General features: G+C 33.6%; 2 protein-coding genes across 2 annotated transcripts in view; both read right to left on the bottom strand.

Annotated features, from left to right (window-relative positions):
• Positions 1-27,839, bottom strand: part of LOC133182209 (poly [ADP-ribose] polymerase 1-like) — a 550,802-nt gene that overhangs the window by 295,461 nt on the left and 227,502 nt on the right. The gene's annotated exons all lie outside the window — the stretch shown is intronic.
• LOC133183585 (uncharacterized) lies at positions 9,942-15,141 on the bottom strand. The gene is made up of 5 exons (XM_061318525.1): positions 14,987-15,141; positions 14,144-14,348; positions 13,083-13,231; positions 10,928-10,981; positions 9,942-10,631 (listed from the first exon to the last, which is right to left on the bottom strand). Exons 1-5 carry the CDS (start codon positions 15,110-15,112, stop codon positions 10,140-10,142), a joined length of 1,026 nt encoding a protein of 341 aa, XP_061174509.1. The 5' UTR covers positions 15,113-15,141; the 3' UTR covers positions 9,942-10,139.

The following is a 27,839-nucleotide window of genomic DNA, read 5'->3' as shown; positions in this document are numbered from 1 at the left end:
TTAGCAGTACCTACATTGTTTTATTGAGCTATAATACTTTAAGGTATGTCACACGTCAGCTTTTGAGAAAAGTATGGTTAGAACATCAAAATTATTTATTACAATTCAATTTTTATAACATATTTAAATTAAACAATTTAAATTATACAATATTCAACTTTAAAAAAAAAATGCTCACAAAATCGTTAAGAAACAAAATTTATGGGAGATTATTTCTTATGATAGAAGGATATTTAGAGGAGAAGTCTTCAATTCTACACATTTATTTAATTTAATATCTTGGAACACTAGCCTTATATAATTTTTACACAAATATTTTTTTTTTCGTTATTATATGCTAAGAATATTAAATAAAGGGTTCAATTTATATTTTTAGAAAAAAATTTACTCATTCACTCAAAACTATATGATACTCTCAACCGATAATCATTGAAGTCATAGAAAGCTTGATAAAAGAAAAAAAAATCCTGTTTAGATTTTTAATACTCCAAATATGATAATTTTTTTTCAAAAAAAAGGTCACACAATAATTTACTGCATATGATATTTTTTTTTCCAAAAATAAAAATAATCAAAATATTTTACATAAAATAAGATTATATTTAATGCCATGGATACATCTGGTAAAACGTGATAAAGATTAAAGTGATTAATCTTGAAGTTAAAATTTAAATGCAAAAAGGTCAAATTAATTATATTATTGCTCTGTAGGATGCACACTGACCCCAAATTTTCTTTGAAATTTGAGTCAGGCTATATGAGTATTACCTAAAACTCAAGTAAGGAGTGACAAGGTTTATGTAGCTAGACATTCGATTGCTTGGAATATCGAAAATTTTGCCAAATCAAAATGGCTCGGATAGAAAAATACACAATATATTTCTTCCATTTTTTAGACACGTGTTTATTTATACAGAATTGGATGTATTTTTCATGTGATGATGTAATGTTATGTTGCAGGTACTAATCTATCCAGCTTTCGATGTTTTTAAATAAGGATTATCATCAAAGAAGACAGCAGGACTCGCTACTTCTAATAACAATGCATTTATTTAAAAACAAAGCATTTTCTCTGAATATTCTGCGTATCAGTGGTATTAATCAGCATTGCATTGAATTATACAAACAAAAAGGATCTCTAGAAGAACTTATCAACGATATATAATCTTCATGGCACACATTATGTTCGACATTTTGTTACGACACAAATTTTCATCACTGAAAAAAAGGTGTCAGGATCACTTAGCATCAATTGAGAATTTCTAAATCAACTTCCAGTCACCAGTGTCAGCCTCATTGTTCTGTCGGTAAGCCACTTTCACTAAATAATACGCATCTCTGTGTTGTGTTCGGGTAGTAATGGGGCTATTGATGCCCGCCTGTCAATAACTATTCGCTATAAATTCTTGTATAAATGGTACGCACGCGACGAACGCGAAAAGAGGTCCATTACCAAATTAGAAAGACTATTGAAATGGGGGTTATTCGTTTGTAATTGTACAAGAGCTTGATTTCCAAATTGTTAAGGTCGAAATTTCATTAGTAACTTTTCACTGCTGCTCAATATAGCAATTTAAGCGGTATCAAAAGCAATATCTTATTTAGATATACAATATATTTCTTGTACATAGATTTCTTCTTTGCAGCTGGCAAAAAACCTACAAAAATGTCTGTAAATCTCAGCAAATCTGCCTTGACTGAAATGCTATAAAGTATACATGTATATGACTTATCAAATTTTATAAGATGGATAAGTAAATCATTTATGACAATGACGTGTGCAAGAAATATTGATTCTTTTAGATAAAACATTAATGGTATTTAGATATCTAGATGTTTTGTATAGGCCTATGTAAAATGTGTATAAAACAAGAGGCCCATGGGCCACAACGCTCACCCGAGTCACTATAGTCCTACTGTTCTTCATCAGCAGATTTTTTCCCAGCATATTCCTATGCAAAACTTTATCGCCTATTGTGGCCCCACCCTATCCCCGGCGGTCAATATTTGAGCAAACTTGAATCTAGGCTACCTGAGGATGCTTCCATATAAGTATGGCTAATCATGGCTTTGCTGTTCTTCAAGAGAAGTTTTTTAAAAGACTTTTTCCCTACACACTCCTATGTAAAACTATGATAATCCATTGTGTCCCCACCCTACCCCCGGCGGTTATGATTTGAACAACTTTGAATTTACACTACCTGAGGATGCTTTCGTATTAATATGACTGACTAATCAGAACTTGACCGTTCTTGGGAAGAAGATTTGTAAAGATTAATTCCGATATAATCCTATATAAAACTTTGATCGCCTATTGTGATCTCGCCTTACCCCTGAGGATAATGATTTGAACAAACTTGATTTATTTTACACTATGTATTGAAGCTTTCATATAAGTTTCATCTTTTCTGGCCCAGTGATTCTTGAGAAGATTTTTTTTCTTGAGAAGATGTCATTTAATTTTCACTAATTCTTGATTATCTTTCCTTAAAAGCCTTCATTTGAACAAATTTGAATTTCCTTCACCCAAGGATGCTTTGCGGCAAGTTTGGTTGAAAATGGCCTTGTGAGAAGGAGTCGAAAATATGAAAAGTTCAGAAAGACGAACAGACAGACAGACGGACGCCGTGCAAAATGTGATCAGAAAAGTCCACTTGAGCTTTCAGCTCAGGAGAGATAAAAAGCTGAATGTGAACTAAAATATCATACTTTATGATTTCTTGATAAAATGTATAGTTCATATGTGTATTTGGAAGACAAAATTTAGCTATTCGTTTACTTATTACTGTGTGTATGCAAAAAAGGATCCTTATGAGTTATGACAAATACCCCTTATATTGGTATAAACAAGCTAATAATTTTAGTAATAAAATAAATCTGCTTGGTCAGTTTCTCGTAAATACTTGTTGCAGCTCTAATGATAATAAGCAGAAGAGGTATATATTCAGTTGAATAAATTGTATTCCAATTTAACTATATTTTGCAACAATATAATTAAAATTTGATCACTGACACATTAACTTAGATCGATACAATGATAAATATATAAAAGATATACATATCTTTATTTTCTTTTTATACCTTACTACAAGTATCTTTAATTTAAATAATTTTCTCTCTAATAGTAACATCTTTCTATTTCTGCGATTACACTAAAACAACTACTAGTTTTCAAAAACAACCTTAACTATATATATATATAGATATATATATATATATATATATATATATATATATATATATATATATATATATATATATATATATACGTCAAATTAAGTGGTTTTCCATCTCTGTAGTATAAACGTGTTGTTATCTTAACGGATATAACGAATTACGTTTATAACAAATCAAAATTGCGTGTCCCTGGCACTTCGCTATGTGCGTGTTTGACTGTATATTTAAGAAAAGTTACCCTCTTTATAAATTTATTTTAAATATACTTTTATTTTCCGAAGAAAGGTTATTTTAACCATAACTTTTAATAAATTTATGTTTATTTACACCCCCCCTCCCCCCCCCCCCTCCAAAAAAGAAAGCTCGGTAGATTGAAATGATGTGAATGTCAATCTGTAATAGATGAAATAAACAAATTTCTATTAAAAGCAATTTCCTGACACATTGAAAACATTGCTGTCAAAGATCACATCTTTCCACGCAGTATTTACTCATTAAATCCCGACACTTCAATTAAATCAATAAAGATTCCATTTACTCGGTTTTGATGATGTGTCTTGGATGTTTTAAGGATGTAATACCCATTACACCCGGTGTTATCACTAAATGGCAACCAATACCCCAACAAGTGGAGCTGTACAACAGATAACGCCACACGAAGCCTCGTTGAGAGGCGACATGTGTCTATTTCTTTATTTGCCGTCTTATGATATTGTTGACACACTAATGGAAAGTAAAACATATCGTTTTGGGTGTGATGACATATATAGTTCTTTACTAAGTGTTGCAAGAGAGGGCACTTCAGATGTCTTTTAGGGTTACGGATATGCCCATATAGTATGGACAAGGATGTGTTTTACAATTTCTTGTCAGAGAGAAGCATGCAAATTAACAATCAACCAAAAAAAACTCACCAAAAACAACACTTTACGTAGTATTATGACAACAACCACAAACGCTCCCTTGAATCACAGTCTCTCCTGACAAATGAATGTAACCTCTTAAAGTTTTTCCGAACTTAGGCAAATTTTTCAGCAATTTTAATCTATAGTAAACTAATTATGATCGATATTAATTATACTTATGAAGTTTACTCATTCCTTTGAAGCCCCCTCCCCCTTCCCAACACCGAAAGACAGGATTAAAAAAAAATCTAAAATACTTGGAAATACTTGTGCATTATATGACTGGTGGTGTTACTACTGTTCTTAACAAAAATACTTTTTTTCTGAAATCCTGCTATTCTTGAAAACAATATTAATCTTTACTAACACTACAATGTGAAACTTTGATTCCCTATTGTGGCCAAAATCAGCCGAGAACCACGAAATAAAAAAGAAAACACTACTCATTGGAAATGATTTTAACTGTTTAAATTTGTTCATGATGCCCAGCTGAAGTTACAAGGAAGGTTTTTCAAAGATCAGTTTCTATTTATTCCTACGTAATCCATGCCTTTTGATTTTCACTAAGTGGGGATACTCTTAAACTAATTAAACTAAATAGAGCCCTTGTGTTCTTTAGAAGAAAATCTACAAACATATTTTTACATACTAGTATATACTGTTTTCATGTGAAACACCTTTACTCTCCATTATGGCACTCCATCCTTGAACCCTCTCTACCACAGGCTTTTTAATTGACCCAGTAGATCTGGAGAAGAGGTCGAAAATTGGAGGTGTTTACAGACAGACAAACGACTGGGAGGCTTGGATCAGAATAGTTCACTTAGCCTTTGGCAGGTGACTAAAATAAAGAAGTAAAAGAAACTTCTATCCAAAATTAAAGCTTGAATCATTTCTTTTATCTTGCTTTGACACTTGTTACATTGAAAACCGAATACGTAATAAAGAATTTAAAGTATGCTCGTCATTTATTGCGATAGTTTCGATATCTTACTAATTATGCACTGGAAAAATACAAGAACTAGTAAATACCGATTTCTTTAGTAATGTCTGGATGCTACCTGGGCATGAGTTGGAAGCTCAGTCTGGCCCAACGAAATTTGGTTTGCTGTTGCAACTCCCAGATAATCAAAGTTCAGATGATATTACACTGAGAATTAAATGAGCGTCATGTCCACTGTCATAACAAACAATGCCCCCCCCCCCCCCCCCCCCCGATATTTGCAGAGTTTATTTATGTGACGTTTTCATGGCATGTCAAAGGTTGAGATTTTCGGTAACTTCCAACTGTATAATATAATTTTTTGTCTGTATTATATATTTCACACTTTGTATTGCATAATTTTGTATTTGTATGGTTTCTTTTTGTATTGTATATTTCAAAATATGTATAGCAAATTGGTTTTGGTAGATCGTGACATAGAAAATAAATATATCCTACATTGAAGAATAAATAAATTTTGTTACCGAAAACAGATGGAATTCATGTACAATGCAAATTGAAATATTATGGAATTAAACGTTCTTTTTTTAGAACGTATGTATCGATGTGTAAACGCATGCCTTTGTAACTCAAAACTTAATAAAAGTGCGAAGCATATTTTGAAATTATTTCTCTTTCGAGCCTCCATACAATCCGTTAGTTCTGTACAGCGTATAGGAATACTATGCCGCGATGTGGAAATGAAACATCATCAAATGAACATCGATAAAATTCAACTTTAATTGTCAAAACATTCAATAAAATAATCTTACCAAAACTCCTCAAATATTGTTTGAGTCAACACATATCGTAAATACAAGAAGATATCAGAAGGATTCGTCCTTGACATCAAAGAAAATGCTTTAAAACGAAAGTTGCGTACCGACGACACTGTTCAAAGACGGGGCAGTTGATTGATTGATTGTATGTTTTTTTACGTCCCGTTCAAGAATTTTTCACTCATATGGAGACGTCACCACATACCGGTGAAGGGCTTCAAATTTAGACCTTTACTCTGCACTCAGGGCCATTGAGCAGTGAGGGTTCTTTATCGTGCCAACGCCTACAGTCATACAGGGCCTCGGTTTTTAAGGTCTCATCCAAAGGACCCGCAACTTTCACTTCATAGTGCCGAGTGCTTGGCGAAGGAACAGTCGCTACCCATTTTATATCGACTTAGGTCAGTCTCGGCCGTGATTCGAACACACGACATTCCGTGAGCGAGCGCGCTTACCGACTGAGCTACCGTAAGACGGTTCAGATAGCAGGATCTAGAATTGTGAATTTGATGCTACTGCGTCTCTCTTTCCTATCAGCGATTCAAAGAAATTTTACTCAATGCTTGTTTATTTGATAATATTAAATATTGAGAAATAATCATTTAATTTCTAAATATTTAATATCAAATAATAACAAGCATTAAGTATTAATTAATTTTCAATCAATTTTTAATCTGCATAACAAAATGTGAAAAAAGACGGAACAAGCTCTTCAGAGATAACATATACAGAAAAAGAAATCAATGTTGTCAAGAAGTTTTTGTTCAAACACGGTAATTAATTGTCACTGTACCCTATGCGGATATTGAATAGGAGAAACAATATACATTCTGAATACTTATTTCCTACGAAAAAAATATATATGAAGAATAGAACAACAGTTTCTTTTACGTCGTGCAATCTTAATCACCGATTGATGTTGGTTAATAGCCTATATTATCCCTTGTCTGCGACCGATCGTCTTTCTGTCTTTGTTAAATATGGATAGCTGTTCTTTTTCATTTTGTATGATTCTTAAGAGATCCTATTTCTTTTCTACACTCAGGAAATGAATAGCTTTAATTTCATTGCAATTCTTTGGCTGCTTTGTTTCTCTTGCAAACAGTTTTTGTCTGATGAATATTATTTGTTTTAGATGCGATTATACGGAAATCATCTCAAAGTAAGACGACAATGCCACAAAGCTAGCGTTAACTTTTAAATATAAGCCACCAATGCAATTCTCAACAAGGCAAATTTGTCAAGACATAAACTGTAATGGTTAAAATAAAAAAAAACTTCCTACTAGTACTGGCGTTGCTTTGATTTTGAACAATTTTGATTAGTGTATACTCAAAACAAAAGTTTAATTACAACAAAAGTTCAAATTTAAGTAGTCGCTCAGACAGGGAAGAGTATAACCCAGGTCAGTGGAGGAGGAATTCAGTCCTAGACTGTGATCAAGATTAGTTCGTTACATGAAATATTTATTGCATCTGTTGTAAGCTATTTGAATTACCGGTTGTCGTTCGGATAAACATCGTTCGTAAAGAAGATGGGTGAACAAGGCGGGCGAAGTGCCTATAGTGCGACAAACATGAAGTGATAAATAAAATCTCAATTATTTAAAAATTTTCTTTGATATTTCATCTAACATTAAAGTATATTTTATGCTAAATCTCTACAATTTACAAAAATCTCACAAATTCTTAAATTATTTGCCTACGATATAGCATACACAGACTAAAGAGGACAAAAAGGATCATTTTCTCATACTTTAACAAAATTTTTCGATATGAGTGGGTCTTCGCTCCATTTTTTTGAAAGTTGATCCTAAAAGTTTGCACAAAAATATACATTTTTTGGTTTACAAAAACATGGAGCAAAGACCCACTATACCTTAAAAGTACACTTTTATGACAAAGCATTCGCATCTTTCCGAGAAATACTTGAAGTCCATTAAGTCAAGGGTCATATCACAAACATGATTTAAATGCCACTATTCGTCAGGAGCTGCGTGGCGTAGTGGTTAGCGTGTTAGACTCAAAACAATATGATACTCCGGATTTTTATTGATAGGGGTTCGATTCCCACGAATACCATTTTATTTTTTTAATAAAAGAATAATTTTTTTCCGAGATCTTTTTTCTCAGAAAAGTTTTGTTGATCATAATTTCATGAATTTCAATAATGAGAACTTTACTTTAAATACTTAATTTACAAATTGAATATGATTTTATTAATATCTGAAGCTATAGGCATTCTAAACGCCTTGTTCACCCATCTTCTTTTTCATATTTTGAACCATTTGGGCTTATTTCAACCAAGCCTACGTCAAAGCATTGTTCAGTCATGAGAAATTAATTTGTTTGAGAGAAGATAAAGGCCCCTTTTCATTGCCAAGGGACGAACACAACAGAAGTAGGGTTACTAGGGTCTCTAGAAACACAGAGCCAGAAAGGACATAACATTTCTCATCAAACCCAATCTCCTCGCCTGGACGTTCAAGAATAATGGGGTATACATATTTCTCAAAGTTAAAGGTTTACCGGGTATACACATCATGTTTCTTATCAACCCTTGTCTCCTCAGCTGGAAGTGAACGGTTTTTGGGTATGCACATTTCTCAACAATCTGGAAGTTAACAGTTTTTAGAGTATCCAGATTTCTCAGCAATCCTAGTCTCCTCGGCTGGAAGTTAAAGGCTTATAGGGTATACATATTTCTCAGCAATCCGTATATTAACGGTTTATGGGGGTATCCACATTTCTCAGCAATTCTTGTCTCCTCGGTTGGAAGTTAACAAGATTATGGGGTATACATATTTTGTTTTTCAACAATTCTAGTCTCCTCGGATGAAAGTTAAAGGTGTATGGGATTTTATCATAATTTCTTGGCAATCCTAGTCACGTCGGCTGGAAATTGAAGATTTAATAGAGTATACACATCCCTTTGCAATCTTAGTCTCCTTGGCTGGAAGTCAAAGGTTTATGGGGTATACACCTTTCTCAGCAATCCTAGTGTCCTCCGCTGGAAGTTACAGGTTTTAGGGGGCTATATATTTCTCAGCATCCTAGATTCCACGGCTGGAATTTAAAGATTATGTGGTATAGACCTAGTCTCCTCCTCTGGAAGTTAAAGGTTTATAGGGTATACACATTTTTCAGCAATCCTAGTTTCCTCAGCTGGAATTTAAAGGTTTATGTAATATATACATTTCTCAGCAATCCTAGTCTCCTCCACCGGACGTTTAAGATTTATGAATTATACGTATTTCCCAGCAATCGTAATCTCCTTGGCTATAAATATCCGTGGAAATTTATAAACCAAAAATGTGTTTTGAATATATGTGTACGTTACAGTAAGACGTTGTAAGATTATTTGACTGGAGAACTTTTGGAGATCCTTGGGAAAAAATGTTTTCAACTTTGTTTCCAAAACTTTGTTTGGATGCCACCAATTGTCACACCGTTAGAGACCTCAAATTAAGACTTGTTTGTTAAGACAAGTAATTTATCAGTCTGTTGATCACCATGCTTTCATTGTTTGTGCTCAACATTACTTTTTTTAGTTTCGCTCAACATTCTCTTACCGTTCACTTGGGGTAGGAAAATTCTTCAGAGATTTACTATATATATGGACATCCTAAACCAAAACATTCCTTAAGTTTTTGCATGAAGACCAGCGAAGGGTGGTTTCGCGGGAAAAGAATGGAAACTGTATACTCACACTTTCTACACACTATTTTGATGGCGGAGATTTAAAAACGATGAATAACATTAATGATTAATATTTCCACATTACATGATAACCACCAAGAATTGATTCAGCACGATGCATAACGTTCTACTTATAGACCATTGCAAAGAGTGTAAGAAAGACAACCCATATGAATTCCACTGTGCTGAGAAACAACTAGATCTCAAAAAAAAAATTCTGCAATGTTTACCATTCATTTCAGCTCAATAATAAATTCCTTTAATTTGGTCATTTTAAATAAAAACAGCCATACATTTATGATTTCTGCATTAAATATGCAGTGTAACTCATTACATTTGATTTAATGAAATATAAGGGCAATTAACGTTTCCGCCTTGAAAAGAAAACCTAAAATGGGAATACATTAACATAAATCATGTTTAATACACAGAAATGTCATATGCGTCACTTGCATGTTTAATAATCAGTTAACATTCTGATCCGGATATATATATCTTATCAAACAGTATATGAAACAAATTTAAATGCCTTGCACATTTTACTTTGATTTTCAAAATATGAGACATATTCGAAGAACCTTTCGTTGATTGTTTCCTTTTACATAATATGACGAACATCAAAAACATTCGTTAGAAAAAAGCCCTGAAATACAGTATATGGTCCGACGTCAGCTATTCGGGGGTCCAATATAAAGTTGTTAGAATTGTCTACATTTCTAGCGGGAGTTCTACCGGGTTTGTGAGACCACATTCCGTTATTGTCCAAGCGGTAAAAATGATAGTCTCGCCCAGGCCAAATAACTAAAGCAACCAAGTTCAACCCAGCGTTAGGAAGACATCGAGAATTCGCAGGTAAGGGAGTTAAACCATCCACCATTGTTCCGTAGTGAACAGATTGCCCGTACATCTCGGGCGGGTTTCTGGTTATATTGTGTTTGTTGGCTCTTCCTGGCTGGGCAAATGTGTTGGTAATTATATTGCTGGCATAGTTGTAACAGTTATTGCGTCTTTTTACAAATGTGCGGTTGTTCCAAATATGGGGCTCATATTTAGTTGTTGATGGTGGTCTGGGACACATAAATCCATGATGCTATAAAAGGAAACAATGCTTGCGTGACAGAAAACTAATTATACCTAAATAAAAACGGCTTTGTTAAGAACGATTTCCATATATACGTTTTAAAATGATCAAATTAGTTTTTATCCATAAATACAGATGTGATTTCTCGTCTAATTTCTCAATATGTGTGATTGTTTTTTCTTAACGAATGCGAACATCTATACATAATTAAGTCACTTTTTAAGATAAGGTACCTAATCAGTCTTCTTGACATATCTTATGAACTAACATAAACACAGAGTTTATTAGATATTTAACAATCGTACCGGCATTCCATGACGTCGACGATGATTATGTCGTTGAGCCCATTCTGTCTGAATCTGAAAAGAAAATACCTTGTAGTATTTTTATCAACAAATGTATGTAAAACATATAAACTCTTCTCCCCTCTTTTACTGAATAATGATCTTTTGATCACAACCAATATCAGTTTCAAGTTTGATGACTCCTAAGCAAAGTGTCCTCCAATATATATAATTATGTATATATATATATATATATATATATATATATATATATATATATATATATATATATATATATATATATATATATATACGGCTGAATGCGTGAAGTTTGATGAATTCATATGACATTTACTTGAAATTCATGCTAGTTTTGATTAAAATTTGAGGAATTCATTGACTTAAAGATCATCTCTTTACTGGGTTTATGAATTTAATCAATGTTTATTTTCTTCACCTTTTTCATCTATTACTGCCAGTGAAGTTTCTGCCCTACAAAAAGGACTGCAATACGTGGACCATAGGCATGTATTTTTGACAGAAATCTTAAAAAAGTCTAGGTCGTAAGGAAAATATATGTTGTAAGAAAAATTTCTTTTATCTTGAAGCCCATACTTGTTTCATAAAGATTTAATGAATTCTAAGTATGTCTACGTCTAATCACGATCTGGACATCAATACTTGATCAAGGTATCTATTGTATACAGTCTTGCATCGTTCATGTATCACAATACTTCGTATCGCGATTATCTTTCGGTTATCTTACTTACTGCCGCTCTTTTGGGAGAGTCGAGAAAGCTCTAAATCTCACGTCATTTTCGGGGTATAATATATTGTTTACGCTACTGACAAACGAATTATTCGAACAATGAGTATGCCGAAGTACAATGTATTGCCAATGCATTTCAGAAAGCAAGTCATCTGATTCGGAAAGTTTACCCTTCAAAATTTAACGTTTATCAGAAAGAAATGGTTAAATTATTTTATTCTTGGAAGGGCCGACTTAGTGGAAAATTTCTTTAAAAGTATAACACAAAAGAACTAGCATCTCATAAATTTCATTGACGTGGTACACTGAACATTTAGCAAGATTCTCTCTATGTCCTTCAAACGCTACAGTGATCAGTCTCGTAGTGTATTCAACAGCTCAATTGCCTCCAGCTAATTGACGTTTCGTACCTCCACAGCGAAAGAGTTTCGTCAAGTTGATTTATTGCGATATCAAGTAATAAGTTATATGAGAACTGTTTCGTTTAAGCTCAAAATGATAAAATAAAACAGTGTTGTTGTCTTTGTTAGGGCAAACATTATCAAAACTTCAAGATGGTACCATAATTAAAGTACATGTACTTTTAGACTATAAAAAATATATTCTTAACTTTATATAGGGAATATTTTAAAAGAAGTAAAATAAACATGTATATGATGCACAAAATTTATGCCGGTGAAGTCTTCTCTTTCTTTTAAAGCATAATTAAAGCATCGCCGAATTTATTATTTAATTGAAGCTGTAAAGACGCCCGAACTCTCCCTCCTTTATAATATATGCTCGTACCATAGGTACCCCATCTTAACTGGTACTTAAATATTATTTTTACCATATTTATATACATAACTATATTAGAATATTTTCATTTAAGATAATAATATGACTGTGAACTTGGATACCCTTATTAATAAATAAAATGCTTTACATACAAACTTTAGGCGAGTTTTGCCTATGATTGGCCTTTTGTTATATGATTAGGGTGAATTGTTTTAAGGGAAAGTTGTCCTAGGGTCGAACTGTCTGGCATCCTTGTGCATGGCAAGCTGACTTTCCCCAAATGCATGTGGTTTAACCTCGCTTATGTACTTTCAATAAAGTTCAATGAGATATGATAGCAGAAAAGATCACCATTGACGTCTCATTCTGAACATCAATCGATGCCTCCGTAGAAGACACCTTTTTATAATTATCAACCATGTGTCTGTGAAGTTTGTAGGCAATCGGGTTGCCGGTTAACAGTGATTTAGTCGAACATAATTGGTCTCTGACATATCTACTACTGGCAAGCAAAAAACCTCTCTTCTTGGAAGTGTAAAATAAAAAATGTACCATATTTTTTAAATTAATGTAGATACTTATATATCTTGTTTAGAGATTCAAATCTTTGACCAAAAGACTAACATTTACCTTTGATCGCACAAATTGTTGAAGTTCTCTATCAAGTCCAAAACTAAGCCTTTCCAATAGTCCAGTTTCTACTCCGATGTCAGATCCGCAAGCGATAAATACTGGATTCTGGTCATAGTTGTATACCGTGAAGCCTTGATACCCTAACCCTTTTCATTCACAAAGAAAAAAAAAATATTGGTAAAACCATGTTCTGTCTCAAACCAAAAGTCTCTGCTGAGACTGTAGCTCTACTGATCTGTACGTATAACAAAGGAAAAGTAGCACTTGGATTTGAAACTTTGCAACATGCAACAATAAATAGAATTATGTATCTAAGTGTAGTCTTCTTCTGTGCCAAGTTATATCGAAATCAAACGAAAACTGTAGCAGGAGTAGCGTTTTAAAGGGATTTCACAGAAATTTCTATTTTTAGTAACCTTGGCAACACCATTCATCGAAATCAAAAACCGATGTACTACATTATGTATCTTAGTGTAGTCTACTTGTGTGCCAAGTTATATTGAAATCAGACCAAAACTGTAGGAGGAGTAGCGTTTTAAAGGAATTTCACAGAAATTTCTATTTTTAGTAACCTTGGCAACACCGTTCATTGAAATCAAAAACCGATGCACTAAATTATGTATCTTAGTGTAGTCTACTTGTGTGACAAGTTATATTGAAATCAGACCAAAACTGTAGGAGGAGTAGCGTTTTGAAAAATTGTTTACAGACAGACGGACAGACAGACAGACAGACAGACGGACGGACGACGGACACCTTACTATCGCATAAGCTCTTCTGGTCTCTGACCAGTAGAGCTAAAAAAACAACAACCAAAAACAAAAAAAAAACATTTAAAAAAAAAAACAAACAACAACAATGAAAAAAAACAAGAAGAAAATAAAATAAATATATAAATAAATAAAAACACAAATTCACACCAAAAAAAAAACAACCAAACAAAACCCAAAACATTTGTATTAGAAATGTTTGTACCAAACAAAACCCAAAACATTTGTATTACAAATGTTTGTACCAAACAAACCCAAAACATTTGTATTACAAATGTTTGTACCTACCAGGAATTATATCACCAGGATTCCTCCATCCAAGGCTGGATTGCAGCATGCGATGGACCTGAGCCCTGGGCATCTGGATATAAGGATCATCCCTTCCTGAGTATACATTCAGTTCCACTACCACTGACTCTGATGGGATAACCAGTAAATTATCAGGCGACAGGTGAATTGCGTTCGCTGTCTCAAGCCTTATTACATCGGGAGACTAAAAAATATATCAAAAGTTTAAAAAAAATATTCGATCTTTAGAGTATACGGTGGCATCTTAACGACAGGAAACTTAACATTTATATAAGAATAATGATGTGTTATCTTTAAACCACGCATAATTAATAATAGCAGTTTAAGGAAGCTCTAAACACTAACATAAAATGTTTTTCGGACTTTGAGAAAATTTTATCACATAAAGATGTACATATTGAATTTTTCTACTTCATTTTCAACAGAGGGTACCTGCCATATTTCTCCAGAAAAAATGTTCAAAGACAATGAAGCAGCATTACACTGAAATCACCTCTGTTTACTTAAATTGGGAAAGTACTTGAAAATAATGTTTTCAATTACTTTATCTTGGTGTAATATAATATTATGAATGCTTTAATCTATTTTAAATTGTGTCATTTAATGTAGAGTTCCATGTATTCCATTTTACAAAATTTATCGAAAAATATTACCATATCGAGGACTTTTTTCCCATTCAGCTTTAGTCGAAAATCTTGCTCTCAATCATTATTTCTTTGTGAAATTATTTTTATAACATTAACAGTTAGGTAAGTTTTGACTTCCTGGCAATTATAATAATGGTATAATTAAAAAAAAGAAAGAAACATATATAATACTTACAAGGTTATTTCCATCACAATTTGCAACTCCTAGAAAGTACCCACAAAATAAAACAACACATATAATTTGAACACTTGTCATGATTATACCTTGAGACAACGAACGCAACTTACTGAACAAATACATTTAAGTTCAGTTTTATTTCACTGCTAGAATCACTTCCTGAAGGATTCACGTCAGCTTGTCAAAAACCTCAATTTAAAATAGTTTTTTTAAATAGTCCACGTGTCGAAAAGTCACAAATACCACAATTAAATGATGGCTTTAAGATTGAACTTTTCCCTCGTTCCCCCTCGTTCGTGATGTGTTTTCAAAATTAGGAATATGATTCTAGATACAGGTAAAGCGCTTGGCTACTGCCACATCTCGTCAATCAAGCATTATTAATCATGTAAAATTTGATAAAAGGTTATGATACAATATGAATATTTGACTTATATTTTCTTTGTAAGCTTAAATATCATTAATTCATAATTCCGAAACTTTTATGTTTGTTTACGATATGAAGATGTATAAAACATTTAACGCTGAAAAGAAATGATTATCGGTGTTTTTCGTTATACTCCTTCAACTCAACAGGTGTTTAGATGAAACACATTCTTAAGAGGGATCTATATATTTATAGTAACTTGTATTCACTAATTATTCGACGAATACATTATAGTTCTATACATATCAAGGCAATTTATTTTTAGTTTAATTTAACCAATAACGAGACATAAGATTTATTTATATATTTAATCATTTACATAATACAGAAATATTACGTTTGTCGTTTAGGTCTAATACATACATAAAAATGGTTGTATTTTCCTAAGAGGGAATCTTAAGATGGAATATCCTTATATTCAATTGAAGCTAAATGTCATGTTGACAACAACAAAATGAGCAAGTGAGGTTCTGTAGTCATCAAGGGAGGAGACAGACGATAATCAAGTAATGGTGCCCCGTACCATAAAATATTCCTAGGAACTGAACTATTGACTTGAGTATTTAACATTGGTTATCCTACAGGAGAAAGAGTATCATAATTTATTATCAGTCATTACAAATCCTTCTGGGTCCAAAATAATAATAAAAAAGAAGGCGGGGTCATTCAAAGAAAATTTGAAAGGAAAAGGTACACATTAAAATATGGAAAGTTATTAGTGATCAATAGAACTAGTAGATAGATAAAATACGAATATTTTGACCTAGTACCTTAAAAAGTTATTTACACATTATTTCCTTGAAGCATACTGACTCTTTTGTTGATTTTTATGTGCGGACATATATCAATTAATTAACCTATGGCTTATATAATTTCTTGGAAAGTGCCTGTTTCATCATGTAAATAAAATAACTCGAAATGTAAATCTCCCTGCTTTGTCTTTGTCATTTCCCTCTTCCATAAGGTTAAGGTATTATATTCTCAATCTACGTTTTTTTTTTTTTTGGCAAATCAAAAAAATTAAATACTAGTACCTTAAAAGGATATTTTTTTAAAGGGTGGACACAACTGCATTGTTTACAATTTTAAATGTTTATTCTTATTCAAAAAATAACTTCAGTTTAATGATTTAAACTTACATGAATATTCTGAGAATTCAATGACAACGACATTTTTCATAACCCGAAATTAGTAGTTTTGATAAGTTCCAGAGAAAAGAAGTTTCTAAACACGCTTTTAATATATTTTGGTGTGGAATGCTCTAGCAACATATAGGTCATGGTACCATTCAGAAAATTTTAGAAAATATGAGCTTCGAATCTGTCCCCGGCCCCTTTAAATATAAAATCTGTGATTTTCTGATACAAAAAATTACAAATGGTCATTATCGTTTACAATTATTGTAAACTATAGTTTATAGTTTACTATTGTAAACTATAGTTTAATATCATACATACTTTGATTTGTTTTGCCTCGAACTGGAATGACGCTCTGTCATTAAGGACGTCACGTGTCTGCCGTCTATATATCTGTAGACGGCGAGTAATCAAATAAAGAGACAAAACCAAAAAAACAAGCTAATTCAGAGAATTTGTGTTCCCCGCTTAGGAAAAAAAAGAGCATGCGCAGTTCGGGGGGGGGGGGGGGGGGGTGTTGTTGTTGTAGAATTATTAAATGTATATTGAAGGAAATAAAAAATACCGATATGGATAAAAAGATTTGACTGCTTATTCTTTAATATGTGTAGAGAAGATTTTTTTCATATAGAATATTTATCACACTGTTATAATGATTTTATGAGTTTGTACACGCCAGACGTCATCTTTTTCATTTCACATGTTGAATACTATCATTTAGTAAATCGGAAAAAAAGGATCGTCCGGGATTTGAACCCGGTACCTCTCAATCATACCCCTAGACCACGGAGGCACTTGGTTATACATCAAATTAAATGCAAACATGTCACATATAATGTTCATATTCACGTTCGATATTGTCAAAATTTTACACAATACATGGTGTCTAATTTAGCCTTTAATAAACAGTTCTAATAGATGTAATTAAAATATAAACTCCGCCGACAACCTGTATTATACGTAATAACTCTCCACATGCCCCTGTGCTAAAAATAGTGCCGAGCGACTTTTAATACAATAAATAAAAAAAAAAACGGGGCGAGACAGGGGCGAGAGAGGCAATACGGAGTTATGGTATAAAATTTCATTGCAAAAGCTCAAAAGCTTCTAGAGATATCACCCGAAACGAAAGTGTTACACACATACGGAATGTATGAATTTACGACCTTGAACTTTGACCTTTTGACCTCAAAATCAATAGGGATCTTCCTTAGGCCACAGAGAGTTGTTATGTAAAATTTCATTGCAAAAGCTCAAAAGATTCTCGAGCTATCGCGCGAAAACGAGTGTTAAAACAGACAGAATTTATTACCTTTGACCTCAAAATCAATAAGGTTCTTTAGGCCATAGGGAGTTGCTATGCAAAATTTCATTGCGAAAGCTCAAAGAGTTCTAGAGATATCGCGCGGAAACGTAAGTATTTCAGACAGACAGAAATGCAGACGGACGGACAGACAGACCCAAATTAATATCCCCCACTTTCAGTAAAAGCGGGGGACAAAAAAAGACAGATAAAATAATACTATGTCATCCGTATTTCAGAGCAAATTATATTAGCGTTATTTTCGTTTTTAAAAGAAACCGATATATTTACGTCGTTACCTTTTTACCCGTGCTGCGATTAATATAGAATAGCACCCCTTCCCTTACAAAAAATACCATAGTTAACTATAGTTTTAATACTATAGTTAACTATAGTTATACCTTTGACACTATGAAAACTATAGTTAACTCTAGTGAAAACAGTCAGATCTAGGTCAAGGTGAGAGAAATCCCTCGACTCTGGCAGTGATTGGGAATGCCAAGTATGGCCCCACAGTTAACAATTTTAATGGGCCTTTTGCAAAATCAATGGGCCATCTAATTATTCTCAAAGGCCATTTTGAAAAAAAAAAAATGATAAAATGACACACATGCTATACAACAGTAAACATGATTTATTGCATAAATCATAATTAAATGCTTGATTTAATTAATCTTTTTTTCTCTTTGTGAAAAGATTGTAAAGATCGGTTGAAGTCATGAGACTTAATTCCCTTCCCTCAAGGCGAATTTTCAGAAGTTTTTCACTATTAGCAGGTGACAGTCTGTTTCTGAGTTTATTCACAATAATATTTTGCTCTCACAACAGCTGTGTGAAGAGGTAGGACAAGAGATATCAAGGCAGGCTTTATTAGATCTGTTAACTGTTCAGAATGATGCTGGATAAGCAGGCCCCACAGTGACTCCATGCTGTCAACAGGATATCTAGCATCTTTTACAGTTGCTTTGGCCTGGTGTAGAACAGCTTCCTTGTCTAATATTGGATTTGATCTAGAACCCTTATGATACTGAAGAAAAAGTTTATTAGATCAATGGAGATACACTTACTTTACACTTAGTTTAATAGTATAATGAAAAGTTTGATTTTTATATATTTATAAATATATTGAAAATACATATTTCTTTCAGAACATTTTATGATTTAATAAAAAAAAAAACTCAAGAAAAGAGCATTTAATAATTGCAGTTTTTTGAAAATCAATATGTATACCTGTTTTTCTCCATAAAAAGATAATAACTTCATTATTTCTTCGTTGCCGTACGTGTTCAGGTCTTCAAAATCAATTAAAGGTTCTCATGGATAAAACATAGAAAGCATCAAGGAGACTCTTGTCGGGAATATACATAGGATAGGCGATATAACATTTTGCAGAGGGAGTGATGCAGACCTGATTTATGGGAACTACCTTCCCCCCTTTCCCATATAAATCCTCGGAAGGGTAAAGAACCCACAAACAGAAAATGAATATCCGAGTATGGATAGGTAGATGACATGTTTTGAGGAGACAAATTTATTAATTTCAAGCCAGCGTTCCTCTGAGCCACCCAGTTACAAAGTTCAAGGGGAATAGTCAAGTAGCTATGGCAGGTGTTCAGACAGGCGTCATTAGTCAAGTGGATAGGTTGAGTTCTTTGTCTGATTGACCTGTTGCCAAAAACCCCTGCCCCCACCTTCTCTTGGAAGTTGATGGTTTGAAGTTCTCAGGTAAGGAGACTTTGGGTACGGTCTATATCAAGTCACCTCAGTTGTTTTCTCTTCGTGCTCAACGTTGTCCAGTACAACGTGAATCAGGTGGCGAGTAAACGGGCTGACGTATTTGAAGTACTTAGTGTAAGATGTCCGAGGATACCCAAGGGACCTTGTCTGTTGCTTGGCCCTTGGAGTTACGTGATCATGTGTGTGTCTAACCTATGGTATTGTAATCAGTAGAAAACTGCTTTACTGTGTCTGAACCTGTCTCAGTAGTGTTGACCAGTGAGGTTGCAGCTAATTGTGCAGGAGGTTCATTCAGGTGGCCAGAAGAGTCAGATGTTCATGCAAAGAGTGACCTTGACCCTGGAGATGGTCAGGTTGCTGGTGGCCAGTCTCTGTTATCTCCCAAGCGGTCTTGGGAGTGTGTTTTATCCTAGGTGTGGTATTGTAGGTACTTGGTATTCATGGTGGTTATTTCTAGCGTGTTACTGACCTCTTCCTTTAACAGCGGGGTTCTTGGTTGCATAATTCTCTGCACTTTGTGGGGACACAACATCATAACTGGCAATTCTACTGCGGTTATTGCAAAGATCAAAGAGATGCCGCGGCCATTCTCCAATAAATCACAAACGTCATCAACAAATTATCGATAATTTTAAATCGGTTTCTTCTAATTTTGACTGCCTTCACATAGAAAAGGATAGAGTTATCTTTTGATTGTGAAATTGGTGGGGGAAAATTTACTTTGGGTTCGGATTACATCGTTCTTTTTCTAATCCTTGAGATACAAATGAAAGAGGATAGCATTCGATTGTGACGTCATAAGACACTAATGATGGCGTCCATATCTAGCTTCTACATTTCTCTATATAAAAGTTTAAATATTCGCCAAAGCAGAATAGAAATAATCCCCTCGCCCTTCTCGAGATTTTGTTGGCTCGAAGGGCGAGGTTTTTTCTTTGCCAACAAAATCTCTCGACTATCGGAGTATATTCTCCAACAATTCCAACGACGCGGGAATCATTTCTTAATCAGTACCTGTTTTTCTCTGTAGCCAGTAGGTGTATGGTTGACCAATTCCTGAGGTACAATGGACCCCATCATCATAATTTGGCGATCCCAGGATAAACTGTGACATGTGTGGATGTCCTGTGACTTTTAGACACTTTTGCGTTATGAAGTGTTTAATTATATTTTCTATTGTATATTGATTAGCTTAATTACATGATTTATATTAATTGTTAAAGATTTAATTGATTGAATGTTGTTTTACGTCCCATTCGAGAATTTTTCACTATATACCGGTGGAGGGCTTCAAATTTAGACCTCTACTCAGCACTCAGGGCCATTGAGCAATGAGGGTTCTTTATCGTGCCAACGCCTACCGTGACACGGGGCTCGGTTTTTAAGGTCTCATCCGAAGGACCCGCAACTTTCACTTCAAAGTGCCGAGCGCTTGGCAAAGGAACAGTTGCTACCTATTTTTTTATCGACTTAGGTCAGTCGCGGCCGGGATTCGAACCCACGACCTTCCGATCACGGAGCGAGAGCTAAGTGCCGAGCGCTTGGAGAAGGAACAGTTGCTTCCTATTTTTTTTTTTTATCGACTTAAGTCAGTCGCGACCGGGGCTTGAACCCACGACCTTCCGATCAAGAAGCGAGCGCTCTACCGAATGAGCTACCATGACGGTTATCGATTATTTTTTTATTATTTATTTTTTCATCTTAATACAGACATATTGAAGTATATTCTTTTCTTTTTTACACACCATTCGCACTCACTTTCTCACTCACACTTATTCATTTTGGTAAGTGGAAGCATACTTGTTCTTATATTTTAACCGAATGAGAGAGAAAAATACATCAATATAAAGACACTAAAAAAAGAGGAAAGCCTTACATATTATAACAGATTATAACTTATTAACATTGTCAAATAAACATTTCCATTTTTGCCAGGTATTATCACAGACTACCACTAAAAAACAAGTGACACCATTTCTTAATTATTTATTTATTAAGTTTGGCATCATATGGCCACGGCTGGTTGCAGATCAATTATTTAAGATACATGTGTTCAGTGGGTGCCGACCCAATTGGTTTTTGGCACACCTCCAATCAAAGCAAACAATCAATCAATCAATCAATATTAACTGTACACATGTCATTTTTTACACTATAAGACTGGCGTTTGCTTTCCAAATTTTGCGGTGCGCCAGCCTTATAAAACAATATTCAATCAATCAATCAATATTCAATTGAATCAATCAATATCAAGTTCAATCAATCAATCAATCAATAAATTTATCAATTCAATTAATGAATATCCAATCAATTAATGAATATTCAGTTGAATCAATCAAAAAGTTTCAGTCCAATGAATCAATCCATTTTCAATAATATCAATCAATATTCAATCAATCAATCAATATTCAATCAATCAATGTTCAATCAATCAATGTTTCAATATTCAATCAATCAATGTTCAATCAATCAATGTTCAATCAATCAATACTCACTCAATTCAATGAATTGTAGTAAGTTTATGTTTAAGCCAAACAATATTTCAATAAATTAATCAATGTTCTGTGTTAATTATTAAGTCAATTAATTGTTTTCCATCGATAAGTCATCCACATAATCAAGTTGCAGCTGCGCCCTGTTAACAGCGACGCGTGTCAAGATGATTTGTGTTAAGCGCTATTCGATGTATCTCTCCAACTGGCTCTTCGCTCTGTTAATTACAGAGACAATACTGTCCGCATAATAAGATGACCAGCCGTGACGATGGGTGTTATCTAGTCCTTGATCGATAGTTATCGTGTTGCAGCTTCACCCTGTTTAAAGTCAATAAGCCAATACGATTGGGTGAGCGAAGTCCATCCTTCTGGTACTTGGAAGTGTCCATCACGATAGCATTCATCACTGTATGGCAAGGAATGGCAGCTTTGGCCGGTCATGACTAAGGCAAGGTCTTAGAATGATTGACAGCTTGGCTCCTTAGGCCTCTTTCTCTGAAATGAAAAGAACTCGGCGCAGAAAACAACTCAAAGTAATATGGGGTGTGGAAGGGCGGGTAAATTTTCTTAAAAATTCACAGCAAACCCTAAACGTGCAACATTTGGAAATGGTGTGAGAATGGAATGTACAAATGCTTGCGCATATATTGCGCGCGCATCCTTCCACGTGGGGCGCTGTGATAAATGGATTTATAACGCATTCACTACATAAATCCGATTATCACAGACTACCACTAAAAAACAAGTGACACCATTTCTTAATTATTTATTTATTAAGTTTGGCATCATATGGCCACGGCTGGTTGCAGATCAATTATTTAAGATACATGTGTTCAGTGGGTGCCGACCCAATTGGTTTTTGGCACACCTCCAATCAAAGCAAACAATCAATCAATCAATCAATATTAACTGTACACATGTCATTTTTTACACTATAAGACTGGCGTTTGCTTTCCAAATTTTGCGGTGCGCCAGCCTTATAAAACAATATTCAATCAATCAATCAATATTCAATTGAATCAATCAATATCAAGTTCAATCAATCAATCAATCAATAAATTTATCAATTCAATTAATGAATATCCAATCAATTAATGAATATTCAGTTGAATCAATCAAAAAGTTTCAGTCCAATGAATCAATCCATTTTCAATAATATCAATCAATATTCAATCAATCAATCAATATTCAATCAATCAATGTTCAATCAATCAATCAATATTCAATCAATCAATGTTCAATCAATCAATGTTCAATCAATCAATACTCACTCAATTCAATGAATTGTAGTAAGTTTATGTTTAAGCCAAACAATATTTCAATTAATCAATGTTCTGTCAATTGTTTTCCATTGACCAGTTGTCAAAATAATTATGTTGCAGCTGCGCCCTGTTCACAGCGGCGCTAGTCGAGATGAAGTGTGTTAAGCTAAATCCGCCAAACGTGCATAGTTACTCATGTAATATGCACGCCGCCACAAACGTGGGGGTAGCTTAACACTCTACTCACAAAACCAGCCGTGACCCCCACAATATATATCAATGATACTACTACTACTATAAATGATAATATTAAATAAAGTTGGCAGTTCACTATGTTTTTAGGCCCGCTTTTAAAAATTTTAGCTTACTGCCAGACGAATTGCATATATAAAATATCCTCTGTTGGAACTAGATTAATTATGCTTGGTAACTGAGTTAATTACTTTTGCAATCTTTTTCCTGATCGAACTTCCCATCACATCTGGAAACGACCCTATAGTTAACTTTACTGAACTTATTTAAGGATTCGGCAGTTTTATCAATGCATATCTTTACACAGCCAAGGTCATTTGCCCCGCAATAGAATATCGGATTAGGAACTCCATTCTAGCACATTCCTCTCTTGCTTTGTTACAACATACTAAAATTTACTGCTATAGAAGCCTGTGATTAAAATGAACAGATGAACCAAATATCTAGAGAAAAAGTTCAAATGTCTTTCTTATTCTATTGACCTGTAGGGTTTATAATCTATGAATGATAACATTTAAATTATTCTCTTCCAAATAATTGAATTGATTCGCATGAAAGTAAGTAGCTTTTCAAGTTCTAAAAAAATATAATTTACATGTATAGTGCATATATTTATATTGAGACGCAACACATCTAGTTTAAGGTTAATATAAATAATAAATTACCAGGAATGTTTGCTCTAATTCGTAAACAATGGTGCATGACTAATAATTAACAATACAGAGAGTAACTGTGTCTCAATACCCTACTGCCCCCCCCCCCCCCCTGCAGTTTAACGCCTACGTGATGAAAGTACTCGTTTTATATAACGAGGTTGTACTTATGCAGTGCCGAGTTTAAACTTAAAGTGCTTAGTATAAAAAAGGTTTTCTTACTAAAGATAGTTTATTATCTACTGTTGGATACATATTAACATTAATGAGAACATGAGATGGAATACACTATCTATTTATTTATTTATTCATTGATGATGATAGTATGGTAGATAAGATTCTTTATTTCCAAATCAGGGCCCTTTCAGGCATCACAACAAGCATGATTTCTACAATTACAAACAGTACAAAAAATTTATGTGTATACATACTAAATAATCTATACATGTATTTGTATATTGTAAAATTTGACACTGTATATGTAAGTAATATTGATAAATGAAATAGTACTTCCGTGATGATAACATGTGAAGTGTGATCAAGTAATTCTAAGATGGAGATCTCAATTTAATAAGGTAAAATCTAAAAACGTGTATAAGTCATTTATAAATATACTAAACATCAAATCAAACTGTATAGATCTTACATATTTTGACGTCTGTTTATAAAGTTGTGTGATCTAATCGTAATCAAAATAACTTTACTACAATTATAGGTGTATAATCATATGCTGGCTTTCCCGCAGCCAGTATGCCTTCCGTCTGCGCTTAAGAATATTACTGCTTAATCAGCCATATCGTGAAGAAATAAATATAAAGTGATTCAAAATTTAAATGACATAAAAACAAATGGTCTTTATACAAAAGAAAAGTTGCTGCATTTTTTATGCCAATCATTGCATCGTGGGAAAGCTGGTAACAGAGCGGTAAGACGGCACTGAAAGAATTGCATTTCATTTGAAGTGACTTTTAAGATTTATTGGCCCTTCCTATCAGCAAAATCTTAGGTTTAATTAGCTTTTCGTCAGAATACAAACTTGACATGTATCAATTTCCAAACCCAGATGAATTAATTTTTGTGACGGGAACAAATGTTCAACGCATTGAAGAATTCCCAATGCTGACCAAAATCGCCAAACGTGTCATCAATTTTGAGCAAATGTTGGCGTGAGCTGAACTTGCAAAACAGAAAGACATCAAGATAAATAAATGCGTTTCATATTTCGAACCAGGTTGTGACCTGACGAGTGAAAAAAAGATAATATTTCATTTGTGTTTAATTAATTTATTAATCACTTCATTTATTTATTTATTTGTGACGATGTGTAACAACAAATGGAAGGCGTTTGACATAGTAGTTATTCGAAGCCAAGTACGCAAAAAATCATCTGGTTTTCTAGACAATAGTCTAAAAACGATTTTTTGTATCCATTTTGCCAGGTAAAGATCTTGTCAATGGTGCTATCATACCGATTATGGCCCTCAATCTATAAAATTTTTGGTTTATTGTTATGTGGATATTGATCCCCCTCCATGATTTATGGGCCTAGTTTTGATAGAGGTGTTAAGGAAAAAGGAACAGCCATTCGCCCATAGCTATTTCACTCAGCAACATATACTGAATTTGTCTTGATACAGATCTACTGAAATTAATTTCAATTAATTAATTAATTAATTTGCTCTTCACTCCATGCGCCCTAAATTAAATTAAAACCATTTATCAACTCATCGCCTAATTCTTGCTTTGGTGGAACATGACATGCATAAATATTGGAAGTAGTTTAATATTTACTTAAGAATGACCGATGTTTATTAATTGAATGCCTAGGAGTAACGGAATTTAAGGTTTTCTCTTTCAAAAATTGTTCCCCAGGCCGGGGTTGCTGATTTGTTGAGGACGGACACGAAGATGTTAATCGAAGGGAGAACAAGCTTAAAATACATATTTTATAACAATGTGCACATATATACACAATAAGTAACGATATTTGGCATCGAAACACTAGTCTTTCAATTGTATGAGGGATGCTAGCGAGGACAGTTAAATATTGCAAGTGAGGATCAGGTTAATATTGCACGTAATGCAGCCATTACTTGCTATAAACGTAATTGTATTGTTTTTATAAATTATATATATATATATATATGCCCCCCTTTCAAAGCTCATTGATTGGTGAATAAATAAATTAGTCTTATTATTATAGCCTTAAGGCTCCATGAAGTATATACTCGGGCGCTTACAACATCGGAACAATGACCGACGATGCCGAGTGCGTGATCTTAAGAGTATGAGGTTAAATTAATTCAAGTCAATGGGAGTTTTATGGAACCCAGTCTTAACGTGTGCCTAATTATATTTATATTGCTCTAAACTCTGTGGTTGAAGAGGGTGTGCTTAAATTAAGATTCTACTAAATACACTAAAACCAATTGTAATGATTAGCTTATTCTTTGCCTTTTCCCACTGATTTTAACAGAATGATCGATTAACTGAACATTTAGTATTTTCTTGTGCATTTTTTTTTTTTTTTTTTTTTTTTTTTTTTTTTTTTTAATGTAATTGATACAACAGTGAAAACATTATACTAATAATTGATGTAGGCATACAAGATGACATACCGTTTGTGCTGTGTGTAGTAGTAGTATTATGCATGTCCTCCTCATTGCTGGTATTGACGTTATTCTCTCTCTCCATTTTGTAATGCCTTGTTTGGCTTTGGCGACTATAGATGTTGTGGACATCTTTGTCAATATTTACAGCAACGATACTCCTACAAGTAAGAGCCTCGGCTAACGTCCATACGCTCCTTACAGCCCTTTCGGCGCGAAGTCAAAAACTCTAGCATGTTGAAGTACACTAACGGTACAATTAGTGCAAACAATCAGAAAAACCTCGTCTTTGTACACCACAGTCTTTTGACAATGTCATTGTGCAATATTCTAAATTTTCTTAGCGAATGTGTTATATTCTGATCAAAATTAAATTTTCTTAAAAATTCACAGCAAACCCTAAACGTGCAACATTTGGAAATGGTGTGAGAATGGAATGTACAAATGCTTGCGCATATATTGCGCGCGCATCCTTCCACGTGGGGCGCTGTGATAAATGGATTTATAACGCATTCACTACATAAATCCGATTATTAAACTTTTGCATTTCCAAATTCTGGCTTCGGATATATTTTTCAACCCTATAATTATTGTATAAGTGAAAGAGAAGTTCCAGGAAGTTTGGCAGTTTGCCTTTTTTAAAACAAGAAAAAAATATATTGTTTTGTATACATGATCAGAAAATTCTATTACCTTTAGATAACGGAAGATCGCCTTATAAAATGTTAATTACATTAAAACCAATTCTTTTTGACGTTGTTTGATAAATATGCATGCTAAGATCACTCCATACTGAGGATACCTTTTCACAATTAATAAAAATATGTTGAATTGTTTCAACTTGAACAGCCATCAGATGATACAGCATTGATTTTTTTTTAAGTAATAATTAACATGTAAAATTCTATGGAGAATTCTAAATTGTAACCATTGGATTGAGGAGTCTTTGGTAGTCTTAAAACAAACATTAAAAACA

This window comes from Saccostrea echinata, unplaced genomic scaffold, assembly GCF_033153115.1.
Source record: "Saccostrea echinata isolate AGI-Se365-2 ecotype Australia unplaced genomic scaffold, CSIRO_AGI_Sech_v1 ptg000009l, whole genome shotgun sequence".
Taxonomy (NCBI): Eukaryota; Metazoa; Mollusca; class Bivalvia; order Ostreida; family Ostreidae; genus Saccostrea; species Saccostrea echinata.
The sequence above is the reverse complement of the archived record's forward strand: the minus strand, read 5'-3'. Positions and strand labels throughout refer to the sequence as shown.